This window comes from Haliotis asinina, chromosome 11 (genome assembly GCF_037392515.1).
Source record: "Haliotis asinina isolate JCU_RB_2024 chromosome 11, JCU_Hal_asi_v2, whole genome shotgun sequence".
NCBI classification, from domain to species: domain Eukaryota; kingdom Metazoa; phylum Mollusca; class Gastropoda; order Lepetellida; family Haliotidae; genus Haliotis; species Haliotis asinina.
The window spans coordinates 38,129,998-38,157,197 of record NC_090290.1 but is presented as its reverse complement, the minus strand read 5'-3'; the positions used below and the strand labels follow the sequence as shown (position 1 = coordinate 38,157,197).

Here is a 27,200-nt window from a genome sequence, read left to right as displayed (position 1 = left end):
GTCCTGATCCGTTCTCCCGCTATCAAATGTATTTAGGACCTCTGTTATTTTTAGAGAGAAGCACATATTCTTTCTTTAAGTCGAAATACGAACTGTTTTCCCGAACACCGTGATACTGTTTACTGTATGGTGTAAAATAGTTTCCAACGTTTTGCTAGCCAGTTGGGCTCGCTGTGACTGAAAGCCCACACAATAACTCATTAGACGGAAATTTGAATGTATACTCTTTAGAAAATGGAGGAGAACCTGAACGTTGAAGTCTGTTTTAAAGAAAACCCATTGAGGAACGTTACAGTGACATTCATCTTGTGTATGCAGCTTCATTCCTCGTTATCACCACACACAAACACAATGCATGGGAAGCACGTGCACAAAGTGGAAGCCTCCTACACGTGCATGGGGTGTCATTATGAATCTTGATGTTTTTCAGGCAGGTCGATACATCACTGTAGACCATTTTGTCCGATAGTTTTCATTCATCTGTGCATGGTCAGAGCTTTCATGGTCAAACCACACACTACTGACTGAAAGTAGTAAACCTGAAATTTTCATGTCATACTCCAGTCACCTACAAGGGGGATAACTGAACAAACACGTTTGCTGTGAATGAAATCCATGTTGTGATGCATTGTTAAAACATCCAATATTGTATCAACATTGATTCAATCCCATATATCTCCCAATTTCGACAATCGTACATTGCATGTACAGTTCCCCTACTTTTTTTTAAAAAGTATACATAATAGTTTCTTCATTATGCTGCTAATATTGTTATCATTTGTCAGGCCATAATCGTGCATCATTTAAACGTTATCAAGAGTAATGTATGGACGAAATGGCCCCGTGATAATTCATCTAGTGACTGGATATTTACTGGCCCGACTGGATTTTTCCCAGCCACGGTCTAACGGGCTAACGGGCCTCTGGCTGTTTCGCACACTGCACGGTGATCAAGCCATAGGGTAAGAGGTCAGGTAGCACAATTACAAGTAATTCCTTCCCTCAATTAAGGGCACATGACAGAGAGTGGGTGACTTTGCATTTCCGCCGGTTTTGACAATATTCCAGCAACAATTTGTCAGTAAACGCGAGTGAGTATTTTTGCTCATCTCCACCACCACATTTTTCACCACCTCCTCCCATTTTTATCCCCCTCTGGTCATTATGGCGTTGTCCTTGGATGAAGAACCGACTTAATAATAAAACAGGTCACAATGACATTTTTAGCGATAATATTATTATTTGAATTCTCATGAATGATTCTAAATCGAATAAATTGCGAAAACGTACATTACCTTCTGGCAAATAGATATGTATGTGACCTCGACATAACAGCGTACTTCTATTTCTCAAATGTCAAACTAATGGCAGAATTCTAAGGTTTCAAAGTAGTACGCGATTTCTTGTTTATAGTGCCGTGACCTTTCTTTTTACAATTCCGCGGTGAATGTGTGCAGTGATATGACACGAGGCATTGGTATGTCCGTCCTTCAGAAGCTTGATAACCTTGTCACACTTCACAACACGCAATGTGAAACACGATTCATAGCATATGGCGTGGACCATGATTCACAACACTTCACGTGGACCATGATTCACAAAACATGACGTGCACCATGATTCACAACACATATCACCCACCACGATTGACGACACATGGCTTGCACCATGATTCACAAAACATGACGTGCATCATGCATGTTTCACAACACATGACGTGGACCATGATTCTCAACACATGACGTGGACCATGATTCAGAACACATGGCTTGCACCATGATTCACAACACATGACGTGGACCATGATTCACAACACATGACGTGGACCATGATTCTCAACACATGACGTGGACCATGATTCTCAACACATGACGTGGACCATGATTCTCAACACATGACGTGGACCATGATTCTCAACACATGACGTGGACCATGATTCTCAACACATGACGTGGACCATGATTCACAACACATGACGTGGACCATGATTCTCAACACATGACGTGTACCATGATTCTCAACACATGACGTGGACCATGATTCACAACACATGACGTGGACCATGATTCTCAACACATGACGTGGACCATGATTCTCAACACATGGCTTGCACCATGATTCTCAACACATGACGTGGACCATGTTTCACAACACATGGCTTGCACCATGATTCTCAACACATGACGTGGACCATGATTCTCAACACATGGCTTGCACCATGATTCTCAACACATGACGTGGACCATGATTCAGAACACATGGCTTGCACCATGATTCTCAACACATGACGTGGACCATGATTCACAACACATGACGTGGACCATGATTCTCAACACATGACGTGGACCATGATTCAGAACACATGGCTTGCACCATGATTCTCAACACATGACGTGTACCATGATTCTCAACACATGGCTTGCACCATGATTCTCAACACATGACGTGGACCATGATTCAGAACACATGGCTTGCACCATGATTCTCAACACATGACGTGGACCATGATTCAGAACATATGGCTTGCACCATGATTCACAACACATGACGTGGACCATGATACACAACACATGACGTGGACCATGATTCTCAACACATGACGTGGTCCATGCATGTTTCACAACACATGACGTGGACCATGATTCAGAACACATGGCTTGCACCATGATTCTCAACACATGACGTGGACCATGATTCACGACACATGGCTTGCACCATGATGCACAACACATGACGTGGACCATGATTCACGACACATGGCTTGCACCATGATGCACAACGCATGACGTGGACCATGATGTACGACACATGGCTTGCACCATGATTCTCAACACATGACGTGGACCATGATTCAGAACACATGGCTTGCACCATGATTCTCAACACATGACGTGGACCATGATTCACAACACATGACGTGCACCATGATTCACACATTGGTGTGACAAGCCGACGCTTTAACCACTAGGCTACGCCACTGTCCCATAGTAAATGGATGATGTCAACAAACAGTTATGATCCAAAACAAGACCAACACTGTCAACTCCATCAACACTGTAAACACTGTCTAAGGCAGAGAATGCCGAGAACTTTCTGGCATGTGAACGTTGTAACTGAATGCTTCTCAAATCAATCTATAACCAACTCTGTTAAATTGAAATTGACGAAAATAGACAAAATCCCATATGAGAGACGTCAAACTTTAAACAGTAGAAACAAATTCTGTTTACCCTCCTTCATCGATTTGATGAATACTGCTATTTCAGCAACATCCGGGATGTGATGAAGATTTCCTTAAAAAGATGAATTGATGAAGTGGCTCAACCAACTCTACTCGAAGAATTCCACTGTACTTACTCCCCTTAGATTGCCCAGTATGCCGGATATCTTTGCGTTATACTTGTCAATAACCATCGTCGCTTCGTGACGTTTATATGTGAAATACGATTAGTTTTACCGCAAATAGGCACGACTTTCTCTCACAAACATAATAACATAAAAAAACGCTTACTTAGCTAACGTCACTCGAGAATATTTCAATTATATTTGAGTTAAACGTAGAAGTGTGTATTGGCGTAAAGAACGGCAACACTGAGATCGAATTATTTTTTTTTTTGTTAATTTTGTCGCCAAATTTGATCGTTGTTGTCTTTAACAGTCGCACGATATTTATCTTTTAAACCTTTATGTGACCTTTTTGTCTTTAGGGGGAAATGTGCGATGATAGAATGGATGTCTTAGATATTAATGAAAAGCTTTAAACCAGTTTGGTGGGGAATGTTTGTTTGATTAAGCGGGATGTGATGTGAAGATTTATCATGGCGAGAAAGTTTGTCTTGGAGGAAAACCTTAAGTGAAGACCATCTCAGACATGAAACCCATGAGCTACCAAACGCTCCCAGAACTCACTCACGATCTCACGCAATCATTCACGATATCTCTCACTCACCCGACATCTCTGATTCACGACCTCAACCTCTTATTCTTGATCTCACTCACTGATTCGCGATCTCAAACTCTCCTTCCAAATTTCACCCACAGATTTACGACCTCGAGCTCGATCTCTTATTCTTGTTCTCACTATCTGATTCACGACTACAATCTCTTATATTACATCTCACTCACTGATTCACGACATCAATCTCTTATATTAGGTCTCACTCACTGATTCACGACCTCAATTTCTTATTGTAGATCTCACTCATTGTTTCACGACCTCAGTCTCTTATGTCAGATCTTACTCACTGATTTACATCAATCTTTTATTCTAGATCTCACTCACTGTTTCATGGCCTCAATCTCTTATTCTAGATCTTACTTATTCACGACGTCAGTCTCTGATTCTAGATCTCACTCGCTGATTCACGACCTCAATCTCTTATTCTAGATCTCACTCACTGATTCACGACCTCAATCTCTTATTCTAGATCCCACTCACTGATTCACGACCTCAATCTCTTATTCAAGATCTCACTCATTGTTTCACGACCTCAATCTCTCATTCAAGATCTCACTCACTGTTCACAGCCTCAATCTCCTATTCCAAATCTCACTTTTTCACGACCTCAATATCCTATTCAAGATCTCACTCACTGTTCACAGCCTCAATCTCTTATTCCAAATCTCACTTTTTCACGATCTCAATCTCTTATTCTAGACCTCACTCTCTTACCCACCCGTGATCTCACTGATTCGAAATCTCAGTCCCTCATTCAAGATCTCATTCATTCAACCCCTCGTGATCTCACTCATTGATTAGCGATCTCAGTCCCTCATTCAAGATCTCATTCATTCAACCCCTCACATATCGATCTCACATACCTATTAACGAGAACAACTTGCTTTGCTCATTTCTGATGTCCCCACCGTGATACTGATGAAATAGCGCTAAAACAACATAAAACTAAACTCATTCACGCTCCCATTTGAAATATATCACTGGGTGATTCGGCACTTGTGTCAGGAGACGCCTTGAGGTCTAACTCAAATTACAGGCAGTTTAAACGTATCGCTTCTTCGGGATCACCACTAAAACATCGTTGCTTGCCATGACATTTACTTCGTATCCGATAGGGTATCAATTTTCAAAAATGGCGGACTATCAAAAACAAAAAGACGTAAAACGCTGCGGAGACACACTTTTCCAGCGTCTATACAATCTGTTTCGACAGTCGTGTCGTTTTTGGGTCAAGTATTTTATTTGCTGAAGCACTTTGAGGAGGGCTATACAGTTAATTAGATCGCCCGTCTTTCCAAAGAACCAGATTTGATTATCCGTCTCTGGTTAACGTTACGTCCTTTCCGTGATGTTTCTGACGTATTGGTAAATCGTGACTGTGAAATATAGAATCCATGCAAGATAATGTTTCACTGTCGTGGGACCAAAAAGGGATCGGTGCAAATTTTTCGTTTGGTTTCTTTGGTCGCAGAGGACACTTATACCACAGGTCTGGGTGAAGAAGTCAATGGATGAAGAATCACATTTGTTGTATTTTGTTGTATTCACTCAACATTTTTAAAATGTGGCATTACGAAAGGTGTGGGTTTCCTGTCGTGAACGGCTGATTAATCGGAAGCTTATATCCAATATTGGCAGCTTCTCCCCCAACTCCATCCACCCCCACCCCCACCTCCTTCTCCCCACCGTCCCGAAAAGAGACTAGAAATGGAAGTGAAATCCCACTTGTGTCGTCACCTTCCCGACGACTATAGCCAGAATTGTTCGGGGGAAAGCAGCCAATTTACTTATTTTCTTTGATTCTGTCACATTTCGATGTGTGAGGCAAATTGCGGATGTCCCCCCAACCCCCAGGGCGGGATAAATCTTCAGTATTACTAAAGGTGACCCTTTTGTGTGTACAATCCATCATCCCCTAGGACATAATATTCCGCGTTTCTGTGGCACTCAGAACGGAAATCAGCTATACGTCTACTCTACAATCTGATTCATGTGTGTCATTTATGTGTTAATTCTATCATATTGCACTCTGACAACTTCATAATGTCATTCCTATATCCTTCCTTACACTGCACAAAGTTCTTGATCCAAGATAATAACCCAGGGGCCCCTCGTCTCTACGTTGAGAAGATTCAATTAAGTCATTCTTTCCTTCTGAGCATCGGTAAGGGATTCTACGATTGATTAGAAAATCTAAAAATATGGCAGTGTTGCGCAAATGTGCTCTTTGGGGAGTATTGTGTTATACTCATGGTTGAAAACAACTTTAAAAAGTGTCGAGTTACAAATTCCCTGATAGATCATTCTGCCTTACGTATTTCAGACTTGGTCTGTTTCTGCCCTAGATTCAGTCAGTCGATTACTGGATTTCTTGAACGTCTGACAGTGATTCATAAGTCTGTTTATTGTTTAAGGCCGGAGTCGCAAAAATCCACCTATATGGTTTGTAAATAGTACGAGTCTTGACCAGACTATCTAGTGATCAACAGCATGAGCATCAATGTACGCAGCTGGAATACGATGACATGTGTCAACCACGTCAGCGAGCCTGTCAACCACGTCAGTCAGTCAACCACGTCAGCGAGCCTGTCAACCATTTCAGTCAGTCAACCACGTCAGCGAGCCTGTCAACCACGTCAGTCAGTCAACCACGTCAGCGAGCCTGTCAACCACGTCAGTCAGTCAACCACGTCAGCGAGCCTGACCACCCGATCACGTCAGCCGGCTCTTAAGAGAAGCATGGATTACTGACGTTATCTTCACAAGTAATATATTTCATAGAAACTTGTAAGCTATGGAAGCGTTTCGTGACCTTTTAGCACAGAAGAAGAACAACAACAAAACGAGCGAGCCATATTCTCCCACGAATTCATTATAACATGATTATACAAAGCGAAAGAGAATTTAGACTAGGACACCTTGAACCAGTGCGTGGGTGAGTTAAGTTTTACGCACTCAGCAATATTCCATCTGTATTGCGGCAGTTTGTAAATAATCGAGTCTGGACCAGACAGTACTGTGATCAACAACATGACCAATTGGGAACTGATGACTCTGTGTCAACCAAGTCAGCGAACCTGACCACCCGATCCCGTTAGTCGCACTTGGACAAATGAACTTTCAGAGCAGCTTTGCGTGGTGGCAGAGATGGAGAGTGTTTCCGGAGAGAGGCCCACAGAATGGATGGTGAGAGTGAAAGTATTTTGTTTCCTGCTGTTTGAGTACGTTACCCCTCATTCTGATCTGGGGCTAAAACGTATCATACTGTTGACATAACGCCTTCAGACCGGAGAAGATCTTTGAACTGATCTTCAGTAACACGTGCGTGTCGTAAGACGCGACTAAATTAGATTGGCTGGTCGTTCTCACTGATTTGGTTGATACATGTCATGCTCATGCTGTTAATCACTGGATTGTGTGGTCCAGACTCGATTATTTACAGGTCGCCGCAATATAGTTGAAGCATTGCAGAGTGCGGCGGAATACAACAGCCAAACCATAACGCATACCTGTCAAAACGTTAGTACAAGCGAACCATTGATTTGGGCGTTATCTCTTCATTCACTAATAAAAACATTTAAACCGTGTAGTATTTGACAACATCATCGTACTTGCCATCTCAGGACGAAGCTAAATTATTTTCTTGTTAGCGAAACCAAGCTATCCATGCTTCATGTTTAACAGGCCGTCGTCATGGATACGAACACTGTGTAGCGGATAATGACGCTTTTAGCAATACCACGTGACTAAATTAGATCGGGTGGTCGGGTGGTCACAAATTGGCTTCACACATGATACCCACGCGGGGAATCGAACCCAGGTCTTCAGCGTGACGAGCGAACGTTTTTAACCACAAAGCTACCCCCACCTCCCCCAGATATGAAGACGTTTTACTGTTACTACAAAGTCACGTGTTATGTTAGGTCTTCCAACCAATTGGTATCGCTCAATTGCTTCTCCAAGAACAACTCACGACAATGAACCCAATATGAAGTTAATTACTCTACTGACGAGATACTAATCATTCGGGTGAAATTAACTTAACCTTCAAGACGGTGTACATCCAGAAATAATTTCTATTTTCGTTCTTAACATAAGCACATGTCAAATCAACCTGTTCTGGAAATAACTCATCAATGCCCAGCATGTGACCTAAACTCAAACAAACGTTCCCGGTGTTAGGCCAAAATGTTCCCCGAGCAATTTCACGCCACTTCGGCTCTCCCTCAACACTGGCGGACTAATTTTAGCCCAAACTTGTTAAATCAAACGCCGTTTTTATCGACAAAATGAGGCGTCTTCATCTGGAATCGATTGGCAGTTGGAGCAGCGTTGCCTTCGCGAAACAAACCTAGACTTGCTCCTCTACGTCAGGCCACGGACTGGGGTGGTGGGTGATCCTACATGGTTATAGCGTTCACTCGTCACGCCGAATACCCGGGTTCGCATGTGGGACATCGAACCCGGGTCTTTTACATATTTTTTTCTCAAGAACTTACATCTTGAAACTCGACTGGTGTTTAAAGGTAATATAAGAGAAATGTTAATCAGGGTGAAATATGAATCGATTACTATCGGCTATATCTGTGAAAAAAAGTTACTTTAATAGAAAACATTTTTTTCATCTCGTTTATTGGTTTACATATAAGGATTTCATTCGGTATTGGAATTGATATATCATCAATGCTTTTTGAAATGTAATGTTTAGTCCGTTTTATGTATTTGAAAGAAATTCAAATGGACATATTCCTGCGTCAGCAAAAAATAAAGCACTCTCATTTCCATTAACCCCGGCAATGCTCCGTATTACGTACGAAATGAAACTGGACGTATTTCAGGAACCGTCCTGATTACATGTCAAAAACACAAGCAATGTGCCTTCCTCACTTTAGCAATGTATTTGTCGTAGAGTGCACGCAACATCATCACGCACAACGCTGAAGGAACTCAACTTCATGTTAAAATGGCTTTATTAGCGTTGTCGATCCTCAGCTCTAAAATCAGAGGCCGGTTCATCCTCATCACTAACCTTCGAGTTTTATTTAAAATTTTCGAGGTCCATTAAGATTGCGATCCTTGAGATGTTGAAGTTATGAGGTTTTATCCTACTTCACATTCGACCTAATTATTATTTTAAATTATTTTTTGTGATTATATAGTTGATTTACTGTCCTTTGTTGGCAGATATTATAATTTACTTTTAATTATTGTAAATCTGTAATTTGATTTAGTCAAGACATGGCTGAAATATTGCCGATGTGACAGTAATTTCTTTTTCACTCACACATCCACGACCTGCAGATGATAAAGAACTGCCAGCTCTGCACGGACAACTGGAACCATATTCAAGTGGTCACCACGACTATGAAATACTCCCTGGGGTGAAATTGTATCTATGAGGTTGTCAAATACAACAAATTCCATTTTAACGCTGTGCTTGGCTTATGAATTAAACAATCCCAGAACATGCAGCGAGTGTTCAATCGATACCGCATCCTCTTCACTTGAGTAGCACTGTGTAGAATCTTTGGATCGTCTCAAAACATGCGGCTGATTCGCTTTTCTACACTTGTAGTCACCTTGCCGTACGTAGCACCATTTTACATGAAGAATCTGACCACAGGCAAAATGTAGCGCAAATATGGTTTCGCCGCAAAGCAAAAATGACCAGTCTTCCCTCATCGCCACCATTACAGGTAGACACCTGTTTCCTCACAGGGTTGCGCTGTCAGATTCCCAGTCCCACATTCATTATTTAATCACGTAAAATATATTTAATGAAACATTTTAAGCGCAACCCTGTAATATCGTTCTTCGCCACTATTACCCCTGTCGACTTCCGGGTCAACGGAGCGAAGAACTGCGGCCCTGTTGTCCATGTTATTATCTTTGAGGGGTGGTGATGTAGCATAATGGTCAAAGCGTCCGCTTGTCGGGCGGGTTCGATTCCCCCATTGGTACTATTTGTGAAGCCCATTTCCGGTGTCCCCCTCCGTTGATATTGCTTGAAGCCGTGTAAAACGATAATCATTCACTCGCTCACTATAACCCTTGCACGTCTCCTTGTCCATGCGGTTAAACGGCAGTATTGTATATATACGGATGGTTGCCAGAACAATTAGGAATTGGTTATTCATTGTTGATATATGTGATAATTATAATATATTAGTGTTTCGGGTCTTTATGTTTATTTTATCAGATCCAATTTCACCTCAAATTTCCTTTGCCCGTCAGTTTGTTCTCCTGATAGGACTGGTGCTTACCGTTTTTAACAGACATCTCTGATCATTATATGTAACTATATGCATGCATGGGTTGGGAGGATATTGATGCCTCCGTCATCCTCTTAATAGAAGGAAAAGACCCTCTTACGAACATGACAACTATAGATTTGGTTTGCGAGCGTCAAGGATTACGGTATAACGCTCTGTATTAGTGCCATCGATTCCACCACAACAAAGAGCTCCGTAAATATAAATCACCCGTTAGGCTAGACGATCAATCAATGACATCATGAATAATCACATGCTGGAGGTGTTTGGGTTGCGGATCTTCAGTAGAATGAGTACATTTACGGCCCACGGGGGATGAGGGGTTAAGACAGGTCCCCGGTAGCATATGTCTGTCGTGTGAGGCTGGTAAAACTAGCCTGATGGGCTGCTTGAGTGTGTGTCATCATATCCCCAATTTGGAATGTGCTCTTTACATCAATCACTGGGTTGTCTGGTCAAGACGCGATTGCTTACAGGCCCTCTTATATAGCTGGAGTCGATGTTCAAGTACTTTAATTTACCTGTTTCGCAGGCTTTAAAATCTACAGGCTCTGAATGAAATCTGCAGACCACTTTTGTTAAAGTCAAATCAATAAAACAAATAGACTATACTGTACGCAGTTTCACACTGTTTGTGCGAAATGATTAAGCGAAGTGTGACGGCCAGAGAGTTTTTATTTGTTAAAGAGTGATGTTGACATTTTATGTGCAAAGCGCTGAAATACCAGGGAGTCAACATGTAACTTATCGTAACATGGTGGATCATGGATGATTCCTGAACGTTAATTAAGGGGGAAAACAAGGGAAGGATTCCAGCTGCGAAAAAAGACAATGTAAAAAGAAAAAAGATAATGTACTAAAGGCAACAAGGGCCTGCAGGTGTTTGAAACTGCCGGGCCTGCAAGCCGACGATTATTTCGAACGTTGATTCGTGTACTTTTTGCGCCATGTGTCGCCATACTGAGTGTTTGTGAAGAAAACACACACACACACACACACACACACACACACACACACACACACACACACACACACACACACACACACACACACACACACACACACACACACACACACACACACACACACACACACACACACACACACACACCTAGTGGTGAAAGCGTTCGCTCGTCACGCCGAAGACCCGGGTTCGATTCCCCACATGGGTACAATGAATGAGGCCCATTTTCTGGTGTCCCCGCCGTGATATCGCTGGAATATTGCTAAAAGCGGCGTAAAACCAAACTCACTCACTCACTCAAAATGCCTCTAAAAGAAGTTATTGAGGTTTCCTTTGTCGCGTCTCTCTTTTAGAGTGTCTCTAAAATATCGACAAAGTGTACTGTTATGGATGACACCTTTTTCATTTAAACGTAATGATAATCATCATAACAGTTTCAGTTTGGGGGGGGGGGTATTGTTGTTGGTTGTTGTTTTTTTGTTTTTGTTTTTGTTTTTTTTGTTTTTTGTTTGGTTTTGTTTTGTTTTCTTTGTTTTAATTTTGTTTTGGTTTTGTATTAGTTTTACTTGTTAAAAATTTTGTTTTGTTTTGTTTTGTTTAAGAAATGGTGGTTAATTTTGAGGGGTTATTTTGTTTTTGTTTTTGTTTCTGGATTTTTAGAGGCGATAGGATTGTTGTCATTGCTGTTTTCATGGGGTTGTATCTGTTTTAGAGGGTGGGACGGTTTTATTATTGCAAATATTGTCATGACAGAGATTTGAAATACAGCTGCCATCTGAGCTACTGTAATGTTAAACCAACTGAATGTTAACACAGATCCAGTGAACGTGTCCGCCAGGCATATCGCCACCTTCCTATCCCCAGGAACAGATATCCAAGATAATGGCCGGCTTGTTTGGTTAGAGACCAGCTGTTCAATATTCTGGGATGGTGAGGTCCTGGATTTCACTTTGAGCTTCTTGTGTCTAACACTGCTTCCAGAATAATATCTCTGTCTACAAGGAGTGAGTATAGTTTTACGCCGCCAATAACAATATTCAAGGATTATCACGGCGATGGATACCAGAAATGGGCTTCACGCCGATGTGGGTAATCGAAACAGGGTTTTCGGCGCGAAGAGCGAGTGTTTTAACATTTGAGCTAACCCAAAGCCCCTCCAACAGGGGGAAACGAAGCCATTCTTCTGGTGGACAGTCTAGAGATCCGCCATTACCTACGGTCCATTATTTAGCTCTCCTTGAAACAATTAGTGAGTGGATTTGTGGATTTGTGGATTTACACCACTTTCTTCAATATTCAAGCACTATCATCATAAGGGTCACCAGAAAAGGCCTCACACATTGTGCTCATGTGGGGATCGAACCCTTGTACTCGGCTGGACGGATCAACACTTTATCCCCTAGGCTATCCCACTGCGCCCGTAGCAAGATCCTTGCTTCATTCGTCAAGGGATACTAGGAGAATAAATGGGAGTAAATGTCCTCAGGTTGAGGGTTCAAGTGTTTTCTCTTTCTCTACAGTCTGGATACCATATGGTGACACGGCCATGACCACTTCAAATTTCAGCCCACGTGTATACTTCTTAGAATGCTCGGACCATCACAAAGCGATGCTAGTTCTCAAGGCAATCCTCACATGTCCTCTCAATTTCCGAAACCAAATGTAATTTGACCGCCAAGAACCTCCCACTTTTACTATTAATTCAGCGCACAAACCCTGTCATACAAACTTTGCATATTTTTAACCTCGCCATCCAGGCCACGTGAAACGACCCACGCTCCATCACGATGCTTAGCGATCTTGCAGATGCTGAAGCATGTTTCCATTGAATGCTGCCCTCATTTGAGAGTAATTACTCTAACTGTGCCCAGTAGTAGAGAAATTAACTACATTGTAGACGGCCGATGGCAACGTCCCATGGCGCTGTTCTGACGTCACAGACGTTGCAGAGAGTGTCCACCGATCAGAATGCCATTATTGGGATGCCCAGTTCCTCGTGTGGCGATGACAGGTCCTTCCTGGTGGTACTGACGTTTGTGAATTGGTCACAGCGGCTTTTTAAACCCCCGTAGACAAATTGATTTACGCTTAATTCGGTAGTGGTGACACGTGTTTTTAGACATTTCCAGGGAACGGCTTCACGTGGCTGTGTGTTGTGTTGAGTTGAGATGAATGAGGCGTTCACGGTTTTTGCTCTAGTATAACATGTGCGTGATCATGTGTGTGTGTGTGTGCGTGCGTGTGAGTGTGTGTGCCCACTGTAATGCCATGCCCCAACAAGTACCATTTTTTAACTGACACAACTGGAGATTGAATCCGTGACCTTCTGCTCTCTGGAACATTGTCTTTAATTAAGGAAACTCTTTTGCATTTTATCACAAAATGAAGTTCAGCTTGACACGAACATCATGTGAACAAAATGAAAATGTGCTCTTTTAGTATGTAGACTCCAAGAGTAAATTTACTTATGTGCGTGCGTAGGTATGTTTTGTGAAATGTAATGGCGCAACTCGCGGTGTTCTCTCTAACCACCTTGTGAGGTAGGCTAGTGGTTTAAGCATGTTCCTGTCACTCCGGACATCCGGATTCGATTCCCCACATGGGTACAATGTGTGAAGCCCATTTCTGGTGTTCCCACCGTGATATTGCTGAAATATTGCAAAAGCGGCATAAAACTAAACTCACTTACTCACGAACTATCTGGTGGCAACAAGAGCATAGCAACTAATACACCTAAAATCAGTCTTGCTTGGAAACCAAAACGGTTCCACAACAGTAAACAAAGACGTTTTCATTTCAGTGCACTCGTTTATAGAGTTAACAGGCAGGTTTGATCCAAAATAAATATTATTTATATGATATATATACTGGGTTACAGTAATTGGCGATATTTATCGTTTTTGCCACATTTTTGTGGGTTTTCTTTGTTTGTTTATTTGTTTGTTTGGGGGTTTTTGCTTTGTCAAGTTTTTAAACAAAAGGCATAAACAGAAACGCTTACTTTGATGAGATTTCATTTTTTGGAAACTTGCGTTTCTTTTGCTGTTCAGTATAGAGCTGAGTCACAGGAACACCATCTGCTGTGATGAAACACATGTATATAACTATACAAACAGGCAGAGTCAAGACGGTGATCTCATGAATATATGACACGTTTATACATACAAATCAGGGCCCTCATTCTCGAAACGTTCGTAGCCCTGAGAATTCTTAACAGGGATCGTAAAGTTCGCAGGGCTACGTTTCGAGAATAGCTAGCCAGACTCAGTTGGAAGGATGTCCTTTGCAATACCCAACAGTCACAATGTATAACAACTATTGCCAAAAGAAACAATCGGGTTGTCTTTAGCATATTTAGAACTATATATTTGCTCTCTCGATCATTCTGCACTGCCTGTCAGTGATGCTGAAGACTTGTGTCATCTTTATCCTTGTCTATACGCTCAATTTGAGAATAACCTGTCGGCTGTCCATAACACACGCACGCACGCACGCACGCACGCACGCACGCACGCACGCACACACACACACACACACACACATAGCACCATCACCACCACCCCGCCCCATCACTCAACTTATGGCAAGGGACATAATGTTCCAAGCAAGCTTGACAGGTTTTGTTTATAAAAATCTTCTTCATTCTCTACAAGCAAACTTTCAAACAATTTACAACATGCCTAGAGTGTGCGGGCGGGTGTGCGTGTATCTAAGCCAGATAGTGAACGAGTTTTGGTTTACGCTGCACTCGGCAATATTCCAGCTGAAGAAAGATAGCTAGAACGACAGATGACTGGATCAACAACCTAGGAAATGCTTACTTATATTCATTTCAAATCCATGTCGTTTTACCAATGGTAATGATGGATGCACTTCCTGGTACAGACGAACATTTTGAACTGCTATTCATGTACATTAACTGCGAAAAAAAGAACATGATTTTGACGGATAGAAAACTTGCAAATCCCTACCCCAACCGGCAAGAAACTTTTATCAGCCATGGCACTTTTGAACTACTGTCAGGGGTAAGTACGATGATGAAGTGAAGGAAATGGTTTTGCCTCTCACATGGAAATAACCTTTACAGATTAGTTTAACATATGGCCTTTGCTGTCACGAAAACACGAAAAACATTAGCCTCCACCAAAAAAATGAACATCGTCCTGTTCAATCATTCCAAAGTAAATCCGAACGCTTCAGTGTTGTTGAAACCATGCTGGTGCCACGTTGTCTCGAAAGTATTACATTTCGGGTAAAAGGTTTTGTAACGAATGCCGACGGTTGCCATTATGACGATAAGAACAGGTTAGATACAACTCTATCAACGCACACGCCCGTCCTGTCTACCTCGCCATCATGGATTGGTCATTATCTGCTGAGACTGCAGTCTGGGTTGGCGTTGCAGAGAAAATTGGAAAAAAAACGGATTTGTTTTCAGATATTCTTTCACTGCGTTCGTTTGATTGTTAATGTGGCGTCTTTGTAGCAAACGTTTTCTGGCACCATATTATCACAGGTTTTATTCAGCAAGGTACAACTTCTTGACTTCGGTTTCCAGAACACAGAAGTGAGATGACTCTTTCAGATAAATCTGTCTCTCGTGATTCGAGAACTAATTCAGTTCTGTGGATCGACTCCAAGTAGTTGTTGGTCCACGGCCCGAATCCAAACCTGTTGATTTCAGCACATCCAACTACCAACTAAGTACCCCCAAGAAACAAGCACCTACTTTGAAAAGGAGGGAGGGTGGGGGAGGGGTATCGTGAGGAGTAGGCGATATTGATTTTATAAGAGATGATGTTTTCTCTTCAATGGAAGCCAATCAGTTGCATTTTAACTGCAACACGATGTGTTTCAGTGCGAATTACATTTTGCTTAATAAATATTATTGCAGATGAAGTTGAGACAGAATTCTGTTGTCTCCGCTGCAATACGCTGTTTATTTTTCTTCAAGCCACAAGATTTTGTTTGTTCGACATTGACAATGATCATTTGGCGGGCTAGAATATTGATCTTCAGCAACCCGTGCTTGTCGTAAGGGGCGAGTAACGGGATCGGGTGGTCAGGCTCGCAGACCTGGTTTACACATGTCATCGAGTCCCACTTGTGCAGATCGATGCTCATGCCCTTTGATCACTGGATTGTGTGGTCCAGACTCGATTATTTACAGACCGCCTCCATATAGCTGGAATATTGTTGAGTGCGGCATTAAACTAAACTCACTCACTCACTCACTAAAATAATTCCGACTGCGATGCTCAACGTTTGCATATACGTCAAGCAACAGCAGAAACCAGCTGCAACATCGCTCATGCGGGTTAAACAATATTCATTCACTCACTCAAAACAAAAAACTACCTATGCCACTTTATTGCAGCTCTTGCATTCTACATTTTACCTAAATTATTACTTCGCAAATATCAAAGGTTGTTAAAGATGTAACACGAATCACTATACGTCAACACCCGATACGTTTACAATTAAAAAAAACTAAATCAACAAGAAATAAACAAGTGATATAATTATTGCAGCAGTGACGTAGTCAATCTGAGGGTTTTTAGAATACATTACTTACAGTTAGTTCTAATTTTGTTGTTAGTGTGTTGTTTTATGTGTTATGATCTATTGTGCAGTCCTGTCTTAAATATCTCGTATATTTGAAGGCCTTTCGGAATATGTCATAGAAACTGCTGTATTACATCACAGACTCAAGCCGACAGTCGAGGTCAGAGAGAGAGTGAGAGAGAGAGACATCCTTTTGCCAACAGTGAAAACTTGGGGAAGGTGGAACACCTCATTTGCATAAATGAGCATGTCTCAAGTTTCATTGCGTGTGCCGTTAGTGAATGACAAAGATACTCCCAGCTTGATCTTGATTTTACCATACCATTTCTGTATATTGTTGTTAACAGTAAAAGGATCATGTGAACACACACAAGAAGATTATCTCCGTAAACACGGTCTGATCATAAGAGGACAGGCTTCTCCAAGGCTTGATGAGTAGAGGTTGTTCGAGGTTTGTTGTCCCAACATTTGCTGTAAAGGTAGTTGTAGCACCATTTGCGATCATGTCACTTCAGCCAATGATCACACTCATCCCCCTGTTGATCATGTCACTTCAGCCAACGATCACACTCATCCCCCTGTTGATCATGTCACTTCAGCCAACGATCACACTCATCCCCATGTTGATCATGTCACTTCAGCCAACGATCACACTCATTCCCCTGTTGATCATGTCGTTTCAGCCAACGATCACACTCATCCCCATGTTGATCATGTCGTTTCAGCCAGTGATCACACTCATCCCCCTGTTGATCATGTCACTTCAACCAACGATCACACTCATCCCCCTGTTGATCATGTCACTTCAGCCAACGATCACACTCATCCCCCTGTTGATCATGTCACTTCGGCCAACGATCACACTCATCCCCCTGTTGATCATGTCACTTCAACCAATGATCACACTCATCCCCCTGTTGATCATGTCGTTTCAGCCAGTGATCACACTCATCCCCATGTTGATCATGTCACTTCAGCCAATGATCACACTCATCCCCCTGTTGATCATGTCACTTCAGCCAACGATCACACTCATCCCCCTGTTGATCATGTCACTTCAGCCAATGATCACACTCATCCCCCTGTTGATCATGTCACTTCAGCCAACGATCACACTCATCCCCCTGTTGATCATGTCACTTCAGCCAACGATCACACTCATCCCCCTGCTGATCATGTCACTTCAGCCAACGATCACACTCATCCCCCTGTTGATCATGTCACTTCAACCAATGATCACACTCATCCCCATGTTGATCATGTCACTTCAGCCAATGATCACACTCATCCCCCTGTTGATCATGTCACTTCAGCCAATGATCACACTCATCCCCCTGTTGATCATGTCGTTTCAGCCAATGATCACACTCATCCCCCTGTTGATCATGTCGTTTCAGCCAACGATCACACTCATCCCCCTGTTGATCATGTCGTTTCAGCCAGTGATCACACTCATCCCCATGTTGATCATGTCACTTCAGCCAACGATCACACTCATCCCCCTGTTGATCATGTCGTTTCAGCCAGTGATCACACTCATCCCCCTGTTGATCATGTCACTTCAGCCAACGATCACACTCATCCCCCTGTTGATCATGTCACTTCAGCCAATGATCACACTCATCCCCCTGTTGATCATGTCACTTCAGCCAACGATCACACTTATCCCCCTGTTGATCATGTCACTTCAGCCAGTGATCACACTCATCCCCCTGTTGATCATGTCACTTCAACCAACGATCACACTCATCCCCCTGTTGATCATGTCACTTCAACCAATGATCACACTCATCCCCCTGTTGAAAACACAGAGCATGATCCCCAGTCGTCCCCGTCAACGTGTTCAAGAGGTCGTCTCCCCAGTCGTCCCCGTCAACGTGTTCAAGAGGTCGTCTCCCCAGTCGTCCCCGCCAACGTGTTCAAGAGGTCGTCTCCCCAGTCGTCCCCACAAACGTTTTCAAGAGGTCGTCTCCACAGTCAAGTAGGTGTACAATGGAGAGCTCGGTCATCTAGTCACAATGCTGCTGCTACCATGACTTTATTTCCAAGTGTGAAATCAGCCCTCTCCCGACACCGCATCAAGTAACTTCCCGACCTCGTGTATATAGAGACATTGACCATCGTCTACATTGCCGAAAGAAGCATTTTGTGACCGGCAAAAGGACAGACGCAGCAGGAGTCTTGATTTAGCTTCATCAATCCAATTTCTGAGACAGTATTATCATATTATGATGATAGTAATTATTATAGACATTAGAACTGACTTGGATTAGTCCAGTGCATATCATAAGTCGTTCACTGGTCACGAGTGGGACATGGGATGATACACCCTCGATGTTTGTATGGTTCCCGAGCCCAAAGGGTTTTCATACTTTTGATGAGAGCACAGACAAAATGGGAACATGCTGTAGATCGCGCAGGTTTAGTAATAATATATACAAGGGCGTGTAATCTCTGTTCGAGACATATTAGGTCAGATATTCCTTCTCACGAATGTATTAATATTGTCGGGTCACAGTAACTTCATCTGGGTACGTAATGCGGCTTTCATTCCGACTCCGCCTGGAGAGTGGATGGTAGCGGGTTCGAAACCGACCGCGTCATACCAAAAGACGTCAAAATATGGTACTTTTTGGTCCCTGCCTGGTGCTCGGCAATAATGAGCACAACAAGGACTAGTCGACTCGGAAACAGTATAATGTTTACGAGTGCGGTTTTAATGCTTAACTGCGGCATGGTATCTCAGTGAGCTAGCACTGCAGAGCCAGGTTAGGTCTGGGCTAGTACAAGCAGCCACGCGTGCACGTCGCCCTGTGAGCGAAATGTTCTTAAGAACGACATAAAAAAAACCATTTCACCTCACCGACATTCCGAATATGATTGTGAAATTCATCAACTCTGCCAGATCACCGGGTATCAGGAACCATTCCGTGCACGCCCATATAGTTATCATGTTATTTCTTAATCTAATATCAATGAGAGGAAACAACTAAGCCCACGTAACACATCTCTAATTTAGATATTTCTTTAAAGGCCACGATTCTAATGTCAGTTGGTGTTTAAATGGAGATTTCTATACAAACCGTCATATCCGCCGGGGTAGTACGAGCACATTTTACGAATAGCTCATTCACACTGTATCCCCATGTAAAATGTGTCCATTAGGTAGTGTTAATTAGGCTTTCACCCCCTGACACACTGAATGAATGGGCCAACGATCCCACTGGGCTGTACTAAGAAACATCGATATTCCACCCAGCTTCAGTGTACAAAACAACCATTAGGACAGGGATGTTTTCGGTATTTTCCAACCCCACCGGTATTAATATCCTGCTCTGCAACAAAATATAAAAATGGTGTTATATGCAAGAATTCACGCGTGTAGATACATCACTCCACCGTGCAAGAAGTGTTCGCGTTTTTTTAAATGGTTCCCTTGGGATTTCAAAGAAAGGGAAGTAACCCTGTCACAGCCTCATTTTCGTCTTTTCAAAGTCTCCGCTTTCTGCTCCTGAACTCTCAACAGTGTTGCAGCATCCCCTTCACTGGTGAAGGCCCGGGGTAGAAAAGGCCTTCAGCAACCCATGCTTGCCATAAAAGGTGACTATGCTTGACGTAAAAGGCGACTAACGAATGGTCAGGCTCGCTGACTTGGTTGACGCATGTCATCGGTTCCCAATTGCGCAGATCGATGCTCATGTTGATCACTGGATTGTCTGGTCCAGACTCGATTATTTACAGACCGCCGCCATATATCTGGAATATTGCTGAGTGCGATGTAAAACTAAACTCACTCACTCACCCCATATATGTATACTCACACGCAAAAGTGTTGCATGTCAAGTATAAAGAATTTGTGTATGTAATGTTCAGTATTAAATACAAGAAATACAAACAGGGTCATAAAGACAAAAAAATGAGTGAAAACATTTCATTGACTACCAAGATTAATGACAGAGTTTTCAAAAGGTAAAGGGTTTAACTCACTCACTCAGTCACTCACTCACTCACTCACTCACTCACACTCACTCTAGTAGTTAGTGCTCACTCACCAAGCCAAGTACCTAGCTTCGATTGTCTCATATCATCTCTACTACAGGTGAAGGTAAAGGGTTTAACTCACTCACTCACTCACTCACTAAAATAATTGAGACTTCGATGATCAGCATTCACGATTCACGTGGTATTGTACAAATCGGTTTTACGTTGTCCCACTGTTCATCATTTACATTCCGTTACCCGAGTTTATTCACGTTACTGGAGAGAACCATTTCGCACTCCTAAAACAGTGGCAAAAAGATCAATTAATAATCTGTGTAATAAACTGGTTCTGGCCATTAGTGCTTGCAATACTTCAATTTACCAGTTTGACATCAGGGCCTGTTGTCGCCAGCAAGCTTTAAAATCTACAGACCCTGAATGAAATCTGCAGGCCCGTTTTGTGATTGTCAAACCAGTAAAACAAAATAGACAACACTGTACACAGTTTCACTCTGTTTCTACAAAACATTTACCGAGCCCAATGACGGACAGACAGTTTATATTTCTTTAAGAGTGATTTTGTCATTCCTATGCGCAAAGCGCTCAAATACCAGAAAATGAAACTGTAAGTTGTCGTAACATGACGGATCATGGATGATTCCCGAACGTTATTAAATCGAAAAAGCAAGAGGAATATTCCAGTTGCGAAAAAAGACAGAAAATGTACACAAGGCAACGGGGGCCTGCACATGTCGGAAAATGCCGACCCGATGTAATGACAACTGGAACTGGGCCTCCGGGCCTCCGATTATTTTGAACACTGCCACAGGGGACACGAGAATGGTCTTCACACATTGTACCCATATGATGAATCGAACCCGGGTGTTCTGCTTCACGAACGGAAGGTTTAACTACTAGGCTACCCTACCAGTCTTGAATCCAGATATCCATAATACAGAAGCCCCATCAGAATGCGCACATTCATCAAACGTCACAGCATGTTTACACTCAACCCTCCCCTCCATCAAGCAATTACTCAAACAACGCCGAGTAGTAAGGAACTTAACTACATGGTAAAGGAGAATGCCATCACCTCCCATGACGCTGCTCTGACGTCACAGACGTCGCAGGGAGTGTCCACCTATCAGAATGCCATTATTTTAATGCCCGGCCCTTCATGGTACCGGCGTTTGTGAATTGGTGACAGCGGCTCTTTAAACCTCCCGTAGGCAAATTGATTCACTATTAATTTGGCATGGTAACGCGTTCTTTTACCAACTGCCCTGACTCACGGTCGTTGTTTGCCGAGTCCAAAGCACATATCTCATTATCGAGGGAAGGCAGGTTGGTGCTGTACAGGCTAATTAACACTGAAAGTGTTAATTCACTTACTAACAAAAAATTACGATAACAGAATTGTTTAGGACTCTTTCTTTGCTTTCTTCACCTGAATGCAGGTCGGCTGTGGCTTAATATGTGATTTTGGTCTGTTTGCACTATACGTAAATAGAATTTTGTCCCGGAATTAATTTCGATTTGTAACCTGATAGCAGGTGGTTAAAGCGTTCGCTCGTCACGCCGAAGACCCGAGTTCGATTCCCCACGTGGATACAATGTGTGAAATCATTTCCCGCCGTGATTTTGCTGAAATGTTGCTATAACCACAATCAGTCATTCACCCAGCATAACCTGTCTCAAAAGCTCTATGATTCTTTACTGAACGGCTGAGGGATGCTGTGCTTGGTTCCTGCAAATGTTTCCGGAAGTCCAGATGTACGCTGGTTGCATGACGACATGCGTATTTCCAAACATTCTAAGAAAATATCAGGAATGTGTTCTGAATGCTAAGAAGTTACTGCATCCTTTTTCTGGATAGCCCAAGGCACCTTTCCAGGATTCCTGTGGTACCTTTTTTGCAACAGAAGCGGAGTTAGATCTGAAAAAAAAATTCGTGTTCGCATTTTAATTTGGGAAAAAAGCTAGTTTAAGAACTTATTGATCCTAAATACAGGATCGCACCGAAACGGCTAAGATTAATATCTTCTCATGTTCCAAGTCCTGAGATTCTTTCCTGTGATGATATGTGTTGAAAAATGTTAATAAATCGAACCTGAACATGGTTTCCTACAATTCAAACACTTTAGATGTTCGAGATATGTGGAAGTTTATGAGCCTTAAGGCATAGATTTTGGGCCCCTCAGCGTATTTATTCCAAATTATCAACGTATATTATTAAGGACCCTTTACGTAAAGATATCAGGGCGCTTAAAGCATAGATAGCGTACTGAACGGGTTAGCGTTTTTATATAGCGCACATATCCAAGCGGCTAGTAAATACTCAAGGCGCTTGTATTGTTTCCCTCGACCACTGGATGTCAATCTGAACGGTACGCCGTATTAATAATCTCACCACCCGAGGAGTATTCAACTCTTGTAGTCACAAGGCGCACCGAATTGTTGCGACTTTCTCATCCTTACCAGGCACCCTTTCTCAGCCGGGTGGACTGGAGTGTGGAACTCTTTGTACTTAGTCCAAGTTTACTGCACGTTCCTGTACCCGCAACTAGGTGTTTGTACGTATTCGTGTGGCCATCGTTTGATCATCTACCAACTGATTCGTGGATTAATTCCTTTTAGGACACGGGGTTGTGTACTGTATACTACGGGTTGTGACGACAATGAAAGAGTCTGCACACAAAGTTGTCTCCAAGGATTTTACGCCCGGTCTCAGGTTGGCTTTTTGACGCTTTCAAGCGGCACCAAGAAACCAGAAATGGCCTGGAAAATGTCCCCATATGGGGAATCAAACATAGCGTGGCGAGCGAACACTACCTGGCTACTCAAACGCCCCTGCAGCAAGAGCCCAAGGTGTGCCCGTATACGTAAATGTATTCATTTATATTCGGGGCGGCGAAGACCAATTCTAACCCAAGTCTTCACGGGTTGGTTCACTTGCAAAATTGTAATTATGAATGGTCTCTCAAGTGAGTGAGAGACCTTGTCATTCGATTTTCTGGTCCAGTAATCAATTACACGTGCAAAGATACCAATGAGCGTTAGGAAGACCCATTTTAAAGCAAGGGTGTAGATATTGTATGAATAAGTATCAATTTCGGTATTTAAGTCGGGTCACGACCTCGAAACATTCACCCTCCTGTGTTCAGTGTGTGGAGCTAATTTCCGGTGTCCCCCGCCCTGATATTGCTGGAACATTGCTGAAAGCGGCCTAACATCATACTCACCCATTTATATATACTGAGGGAACAAAACAAGGGATCACATGAAAGTTCAAGCGTTCCTTTATTTTTCCGTGAAGGTTCCTGGGTAGAATAGACGTTCAGCAACCCATGCTTGCCATAAAAGGCGATTATGCGTGTCGTAAGAGGCGACTAACGGGATCGGGTGGTCAGGCTCGCTGACTTGGTTGACACGTGTCATCGGTTCCCAATTGGGCAGATCGATGCTCATGTTGTTGATCACTGGATTGTCTGGTCCAGACTCGATTACTCACAGACCGCCGCTATATAGCTGGAATAGTGCTGAGTGCGTAAAGCTAAACTCACTCACTCACTCACTTCTAATCTAATCCAGCATAAGGCTTCAATGTGACTGGTATAATAATTTCATTCCTTCTTGACTGAGACTATAGCAAAGGTCAATCTGGAGTCAGCAGTATTTCTATCTCTCAGTTGAGTTGGACGCTCACGTGGGAAAACCAAAGCGAGCACCGGTAGTAGTAAAACTCTGCGAAGCGCCATCTTGATGCTCTGTCTACGAATAACTTGGCGCATTGGACCTCGATACGATTAAACTTATCTTGTTAAATCGACGCCGTCTGTCTAAAAACTGACGACAGATACTCAAACGTTTTAAGTCAACTGATGGTGCCGTTTGATATTGGCGGCTTTGGGGTTGGTCTTTCTAAAATGTGTCATTTAGCGCCCTCCTTTTTATTGTGTCTTGTGATAATGGTCTTTCTTCGTTATAAATCTTAAGTAAGATATAGGAAATGAGTGATTAGACTTAGTTCAAACCTGACTTGCTTTTTAAATCTTAGTCTCTTGGGACTTGTGCCTGCAAAAGAAGCATTCGAGTGTCTTGTAAAACATATGGTTTAAAGAACGTGCAGTATAAATTACATCATCAAGCGTGAATTCGACAAAACACGTTGTCTTGGCAAACTGCCAACTGTAATCCTGGGCCCAGAATTTCGAAGCTGTCTTAGCACCAAGATAGTCATAAGGTTTATGTCTGGGACCTAAGATTATCTTAATGCCATCGAAGCTCCAGACATGGCGTTGAAACAGGAGCTCTTAAATACTGGTTTATGGCAATCGTGAGTCTAAGATCGCTCTGCGCATGTGGGCCCTGTCTGTATAACCTATACCGATAGAAAAGTATTAACTATGTGTCGTCGCTGATTTTCACCGATTTCTTTAAAGAAATGTCGTGGTCGATCCACAAAGTGTTCGCAGCACCGTGCCATGCGTAAGTCTATGATAAAGTATAGAGTTACGATAGGTCTTGACGTTACGAACGGATGTGTGGATCGAGACCCCGGACCCATATTCTCGTAACCCTAAAAATTCTTAACTTGGATCGTTGTCAACGTGTTAAGTGAGTGAAGCAATTTAGTTTTACGCCGCACTCACAATGTATTAAGAATAGGCGTAAGAAGTTCATGGGATATTGGAGGTTGTTTTCTGTTGATGCAACTTTATGACGTCACAATGCTTCATTTTTCTAAACAGTATATGACGTTATCAATAAATGAAGTCAGAATCGATAATATGACGTCATTTTGGAGGATAGGTTTGAGGGATGGTATTGTATGCATTGTATTTTTTCACTTAAAATGACCAAGAAAATATCACTTAAAACATATTCTACTCACCAAACAGATCATATGATACGGATAGAAGACCCATATTCGAGACCGTTTGCCATCGAGTTGCATGCAATGCCTGGCAACGTTCCCTTGCTATGCAGAAATCCTGGGTTCAGTACCTTTCACAGAAAAATGCGTTAAATGCATTAAACGTGTCACATTTGGTGTTATGATATTTGCTCAAAGGACTTAAACCCACTCGCTCACCTTCTGTGTGTCTCCATTTCAGTTGTGATTCGACGCTGTCCGAGGGTAGAACGCATGTGGGTGATGACAGAAGATGGTGCACACTTTCTGCCTACGTCATCAAATGTGAAAATTACGTCATGCACGTATCCCAATGACACGGTGGTTTTGCCCACGACGGGACGTACCAAGGAGAAACTGGATATCCACACACTATCTTCCAGCGGAGTAAACATTGTGTAAGTGTTTTTGTAAATATTTGTTTGTCTTCGTATTTGTATAGAATTCGTGGATTTGGACTTAATAACAACTCCACATGGAGATGAGAGGATCGCTAAGTGAAACTCGTCTGATTTTCTCTATAAATGTAGTAGGAATACCGCTGACTGCGGCGTAAAATATTATTCAGTGTTTTAATGAATGTGATTCTGAGACACGGATATTTCCATGAAAATGAATATTCCGAGTCTTAAAATACTCATGTTTGTTCCAAACCGAAACATGAGTCTAATTAACCAATTCACACAATGACCTACTTTTCAGCCAATCCGAATTTTCTCTTGTGAAAGTGAAAAGATACAACTATGGTTACACTGTTCCTTGTTTCATAAGAAAATGATATTTGCAAATTAATCTTACTTTAAAAGTTTGTAAAAACCGTAATCCATATTTATGCCGAAGTTCAGACAGCATGTCGTTAACTAAGGCGTCACAGACTGCGAGTGACTAAATATATGAACTAATACTGGTTAATATTTATATATCCAGTTGAATGAGTTTGTCACAAATTTCTGGACTGGTTATTGTTCTAAATTGCGCAATAGGACGGAATCCAGTCAGCAGGAAATGCGTCTGTTGGAAGTAAGCAATGTTTTGACTTGTTTCTTTACAACAATATGCCAACAGGTTATCATATTCAAGTAAAACCCAGGGCCAGTGATTGATGTCATGACCACCGTCCCAGAATTATAACGCGCAGCAACCCAATCACCCAGCCAGATCAATTTAATCGCCATTTATGACCAACAAATGTTACTTGTGGTCACTTCTAGGACTAAACTCCTCTGACGTGATCTATTACTGATGACGTGACGAGGCGCGACTACATGTTAAAATATTATTAGCATTTGATGTTATTAACAGTGATAAATCATTTGTTTTATGATCGATAATCAGCCTACATCCATTTTAAATCAGTACGACAAAAACCCATAAATCATTTGTTTTATGATCGATAATCAGCCTACATCCATTTTAAATCAGTACGACAAAAAACACCTCAAACGAGATTTATTTCTTTGATTATTCTTGAAAGTGTCCTTTCATTTCATGTTGATTTATTTTCTTCCACTACCCTCGAAATAGCGGGGTTTTTAATATCCCTCT

The 27,200-nt window shown here is 42.3% G+C and overlaps 1 protein-coding gene across 1 annotated transcript in view; it reads left to right on the top strand.

Annotated features, from left to right (window-relative positions):
• The window catches only part of LOC137256144 (ferric-chelate reductase 1-like), a 104,558-nt gene that overhangs the window by 45,370 nt on the left and 31,988 nt on the right, over positions 1–27,200 (top strand). The window contains exon 2 of the mRNA XM_067793848.1: positions 25,858–26,053. Within this exon, the coding sequence (XP_067649949.1) occupies positions 25,858–26,053 (196 nt within the window). The remainder of the gene's footprint in view (positions 1–25,857; positions 26,054–27,200) is intronic.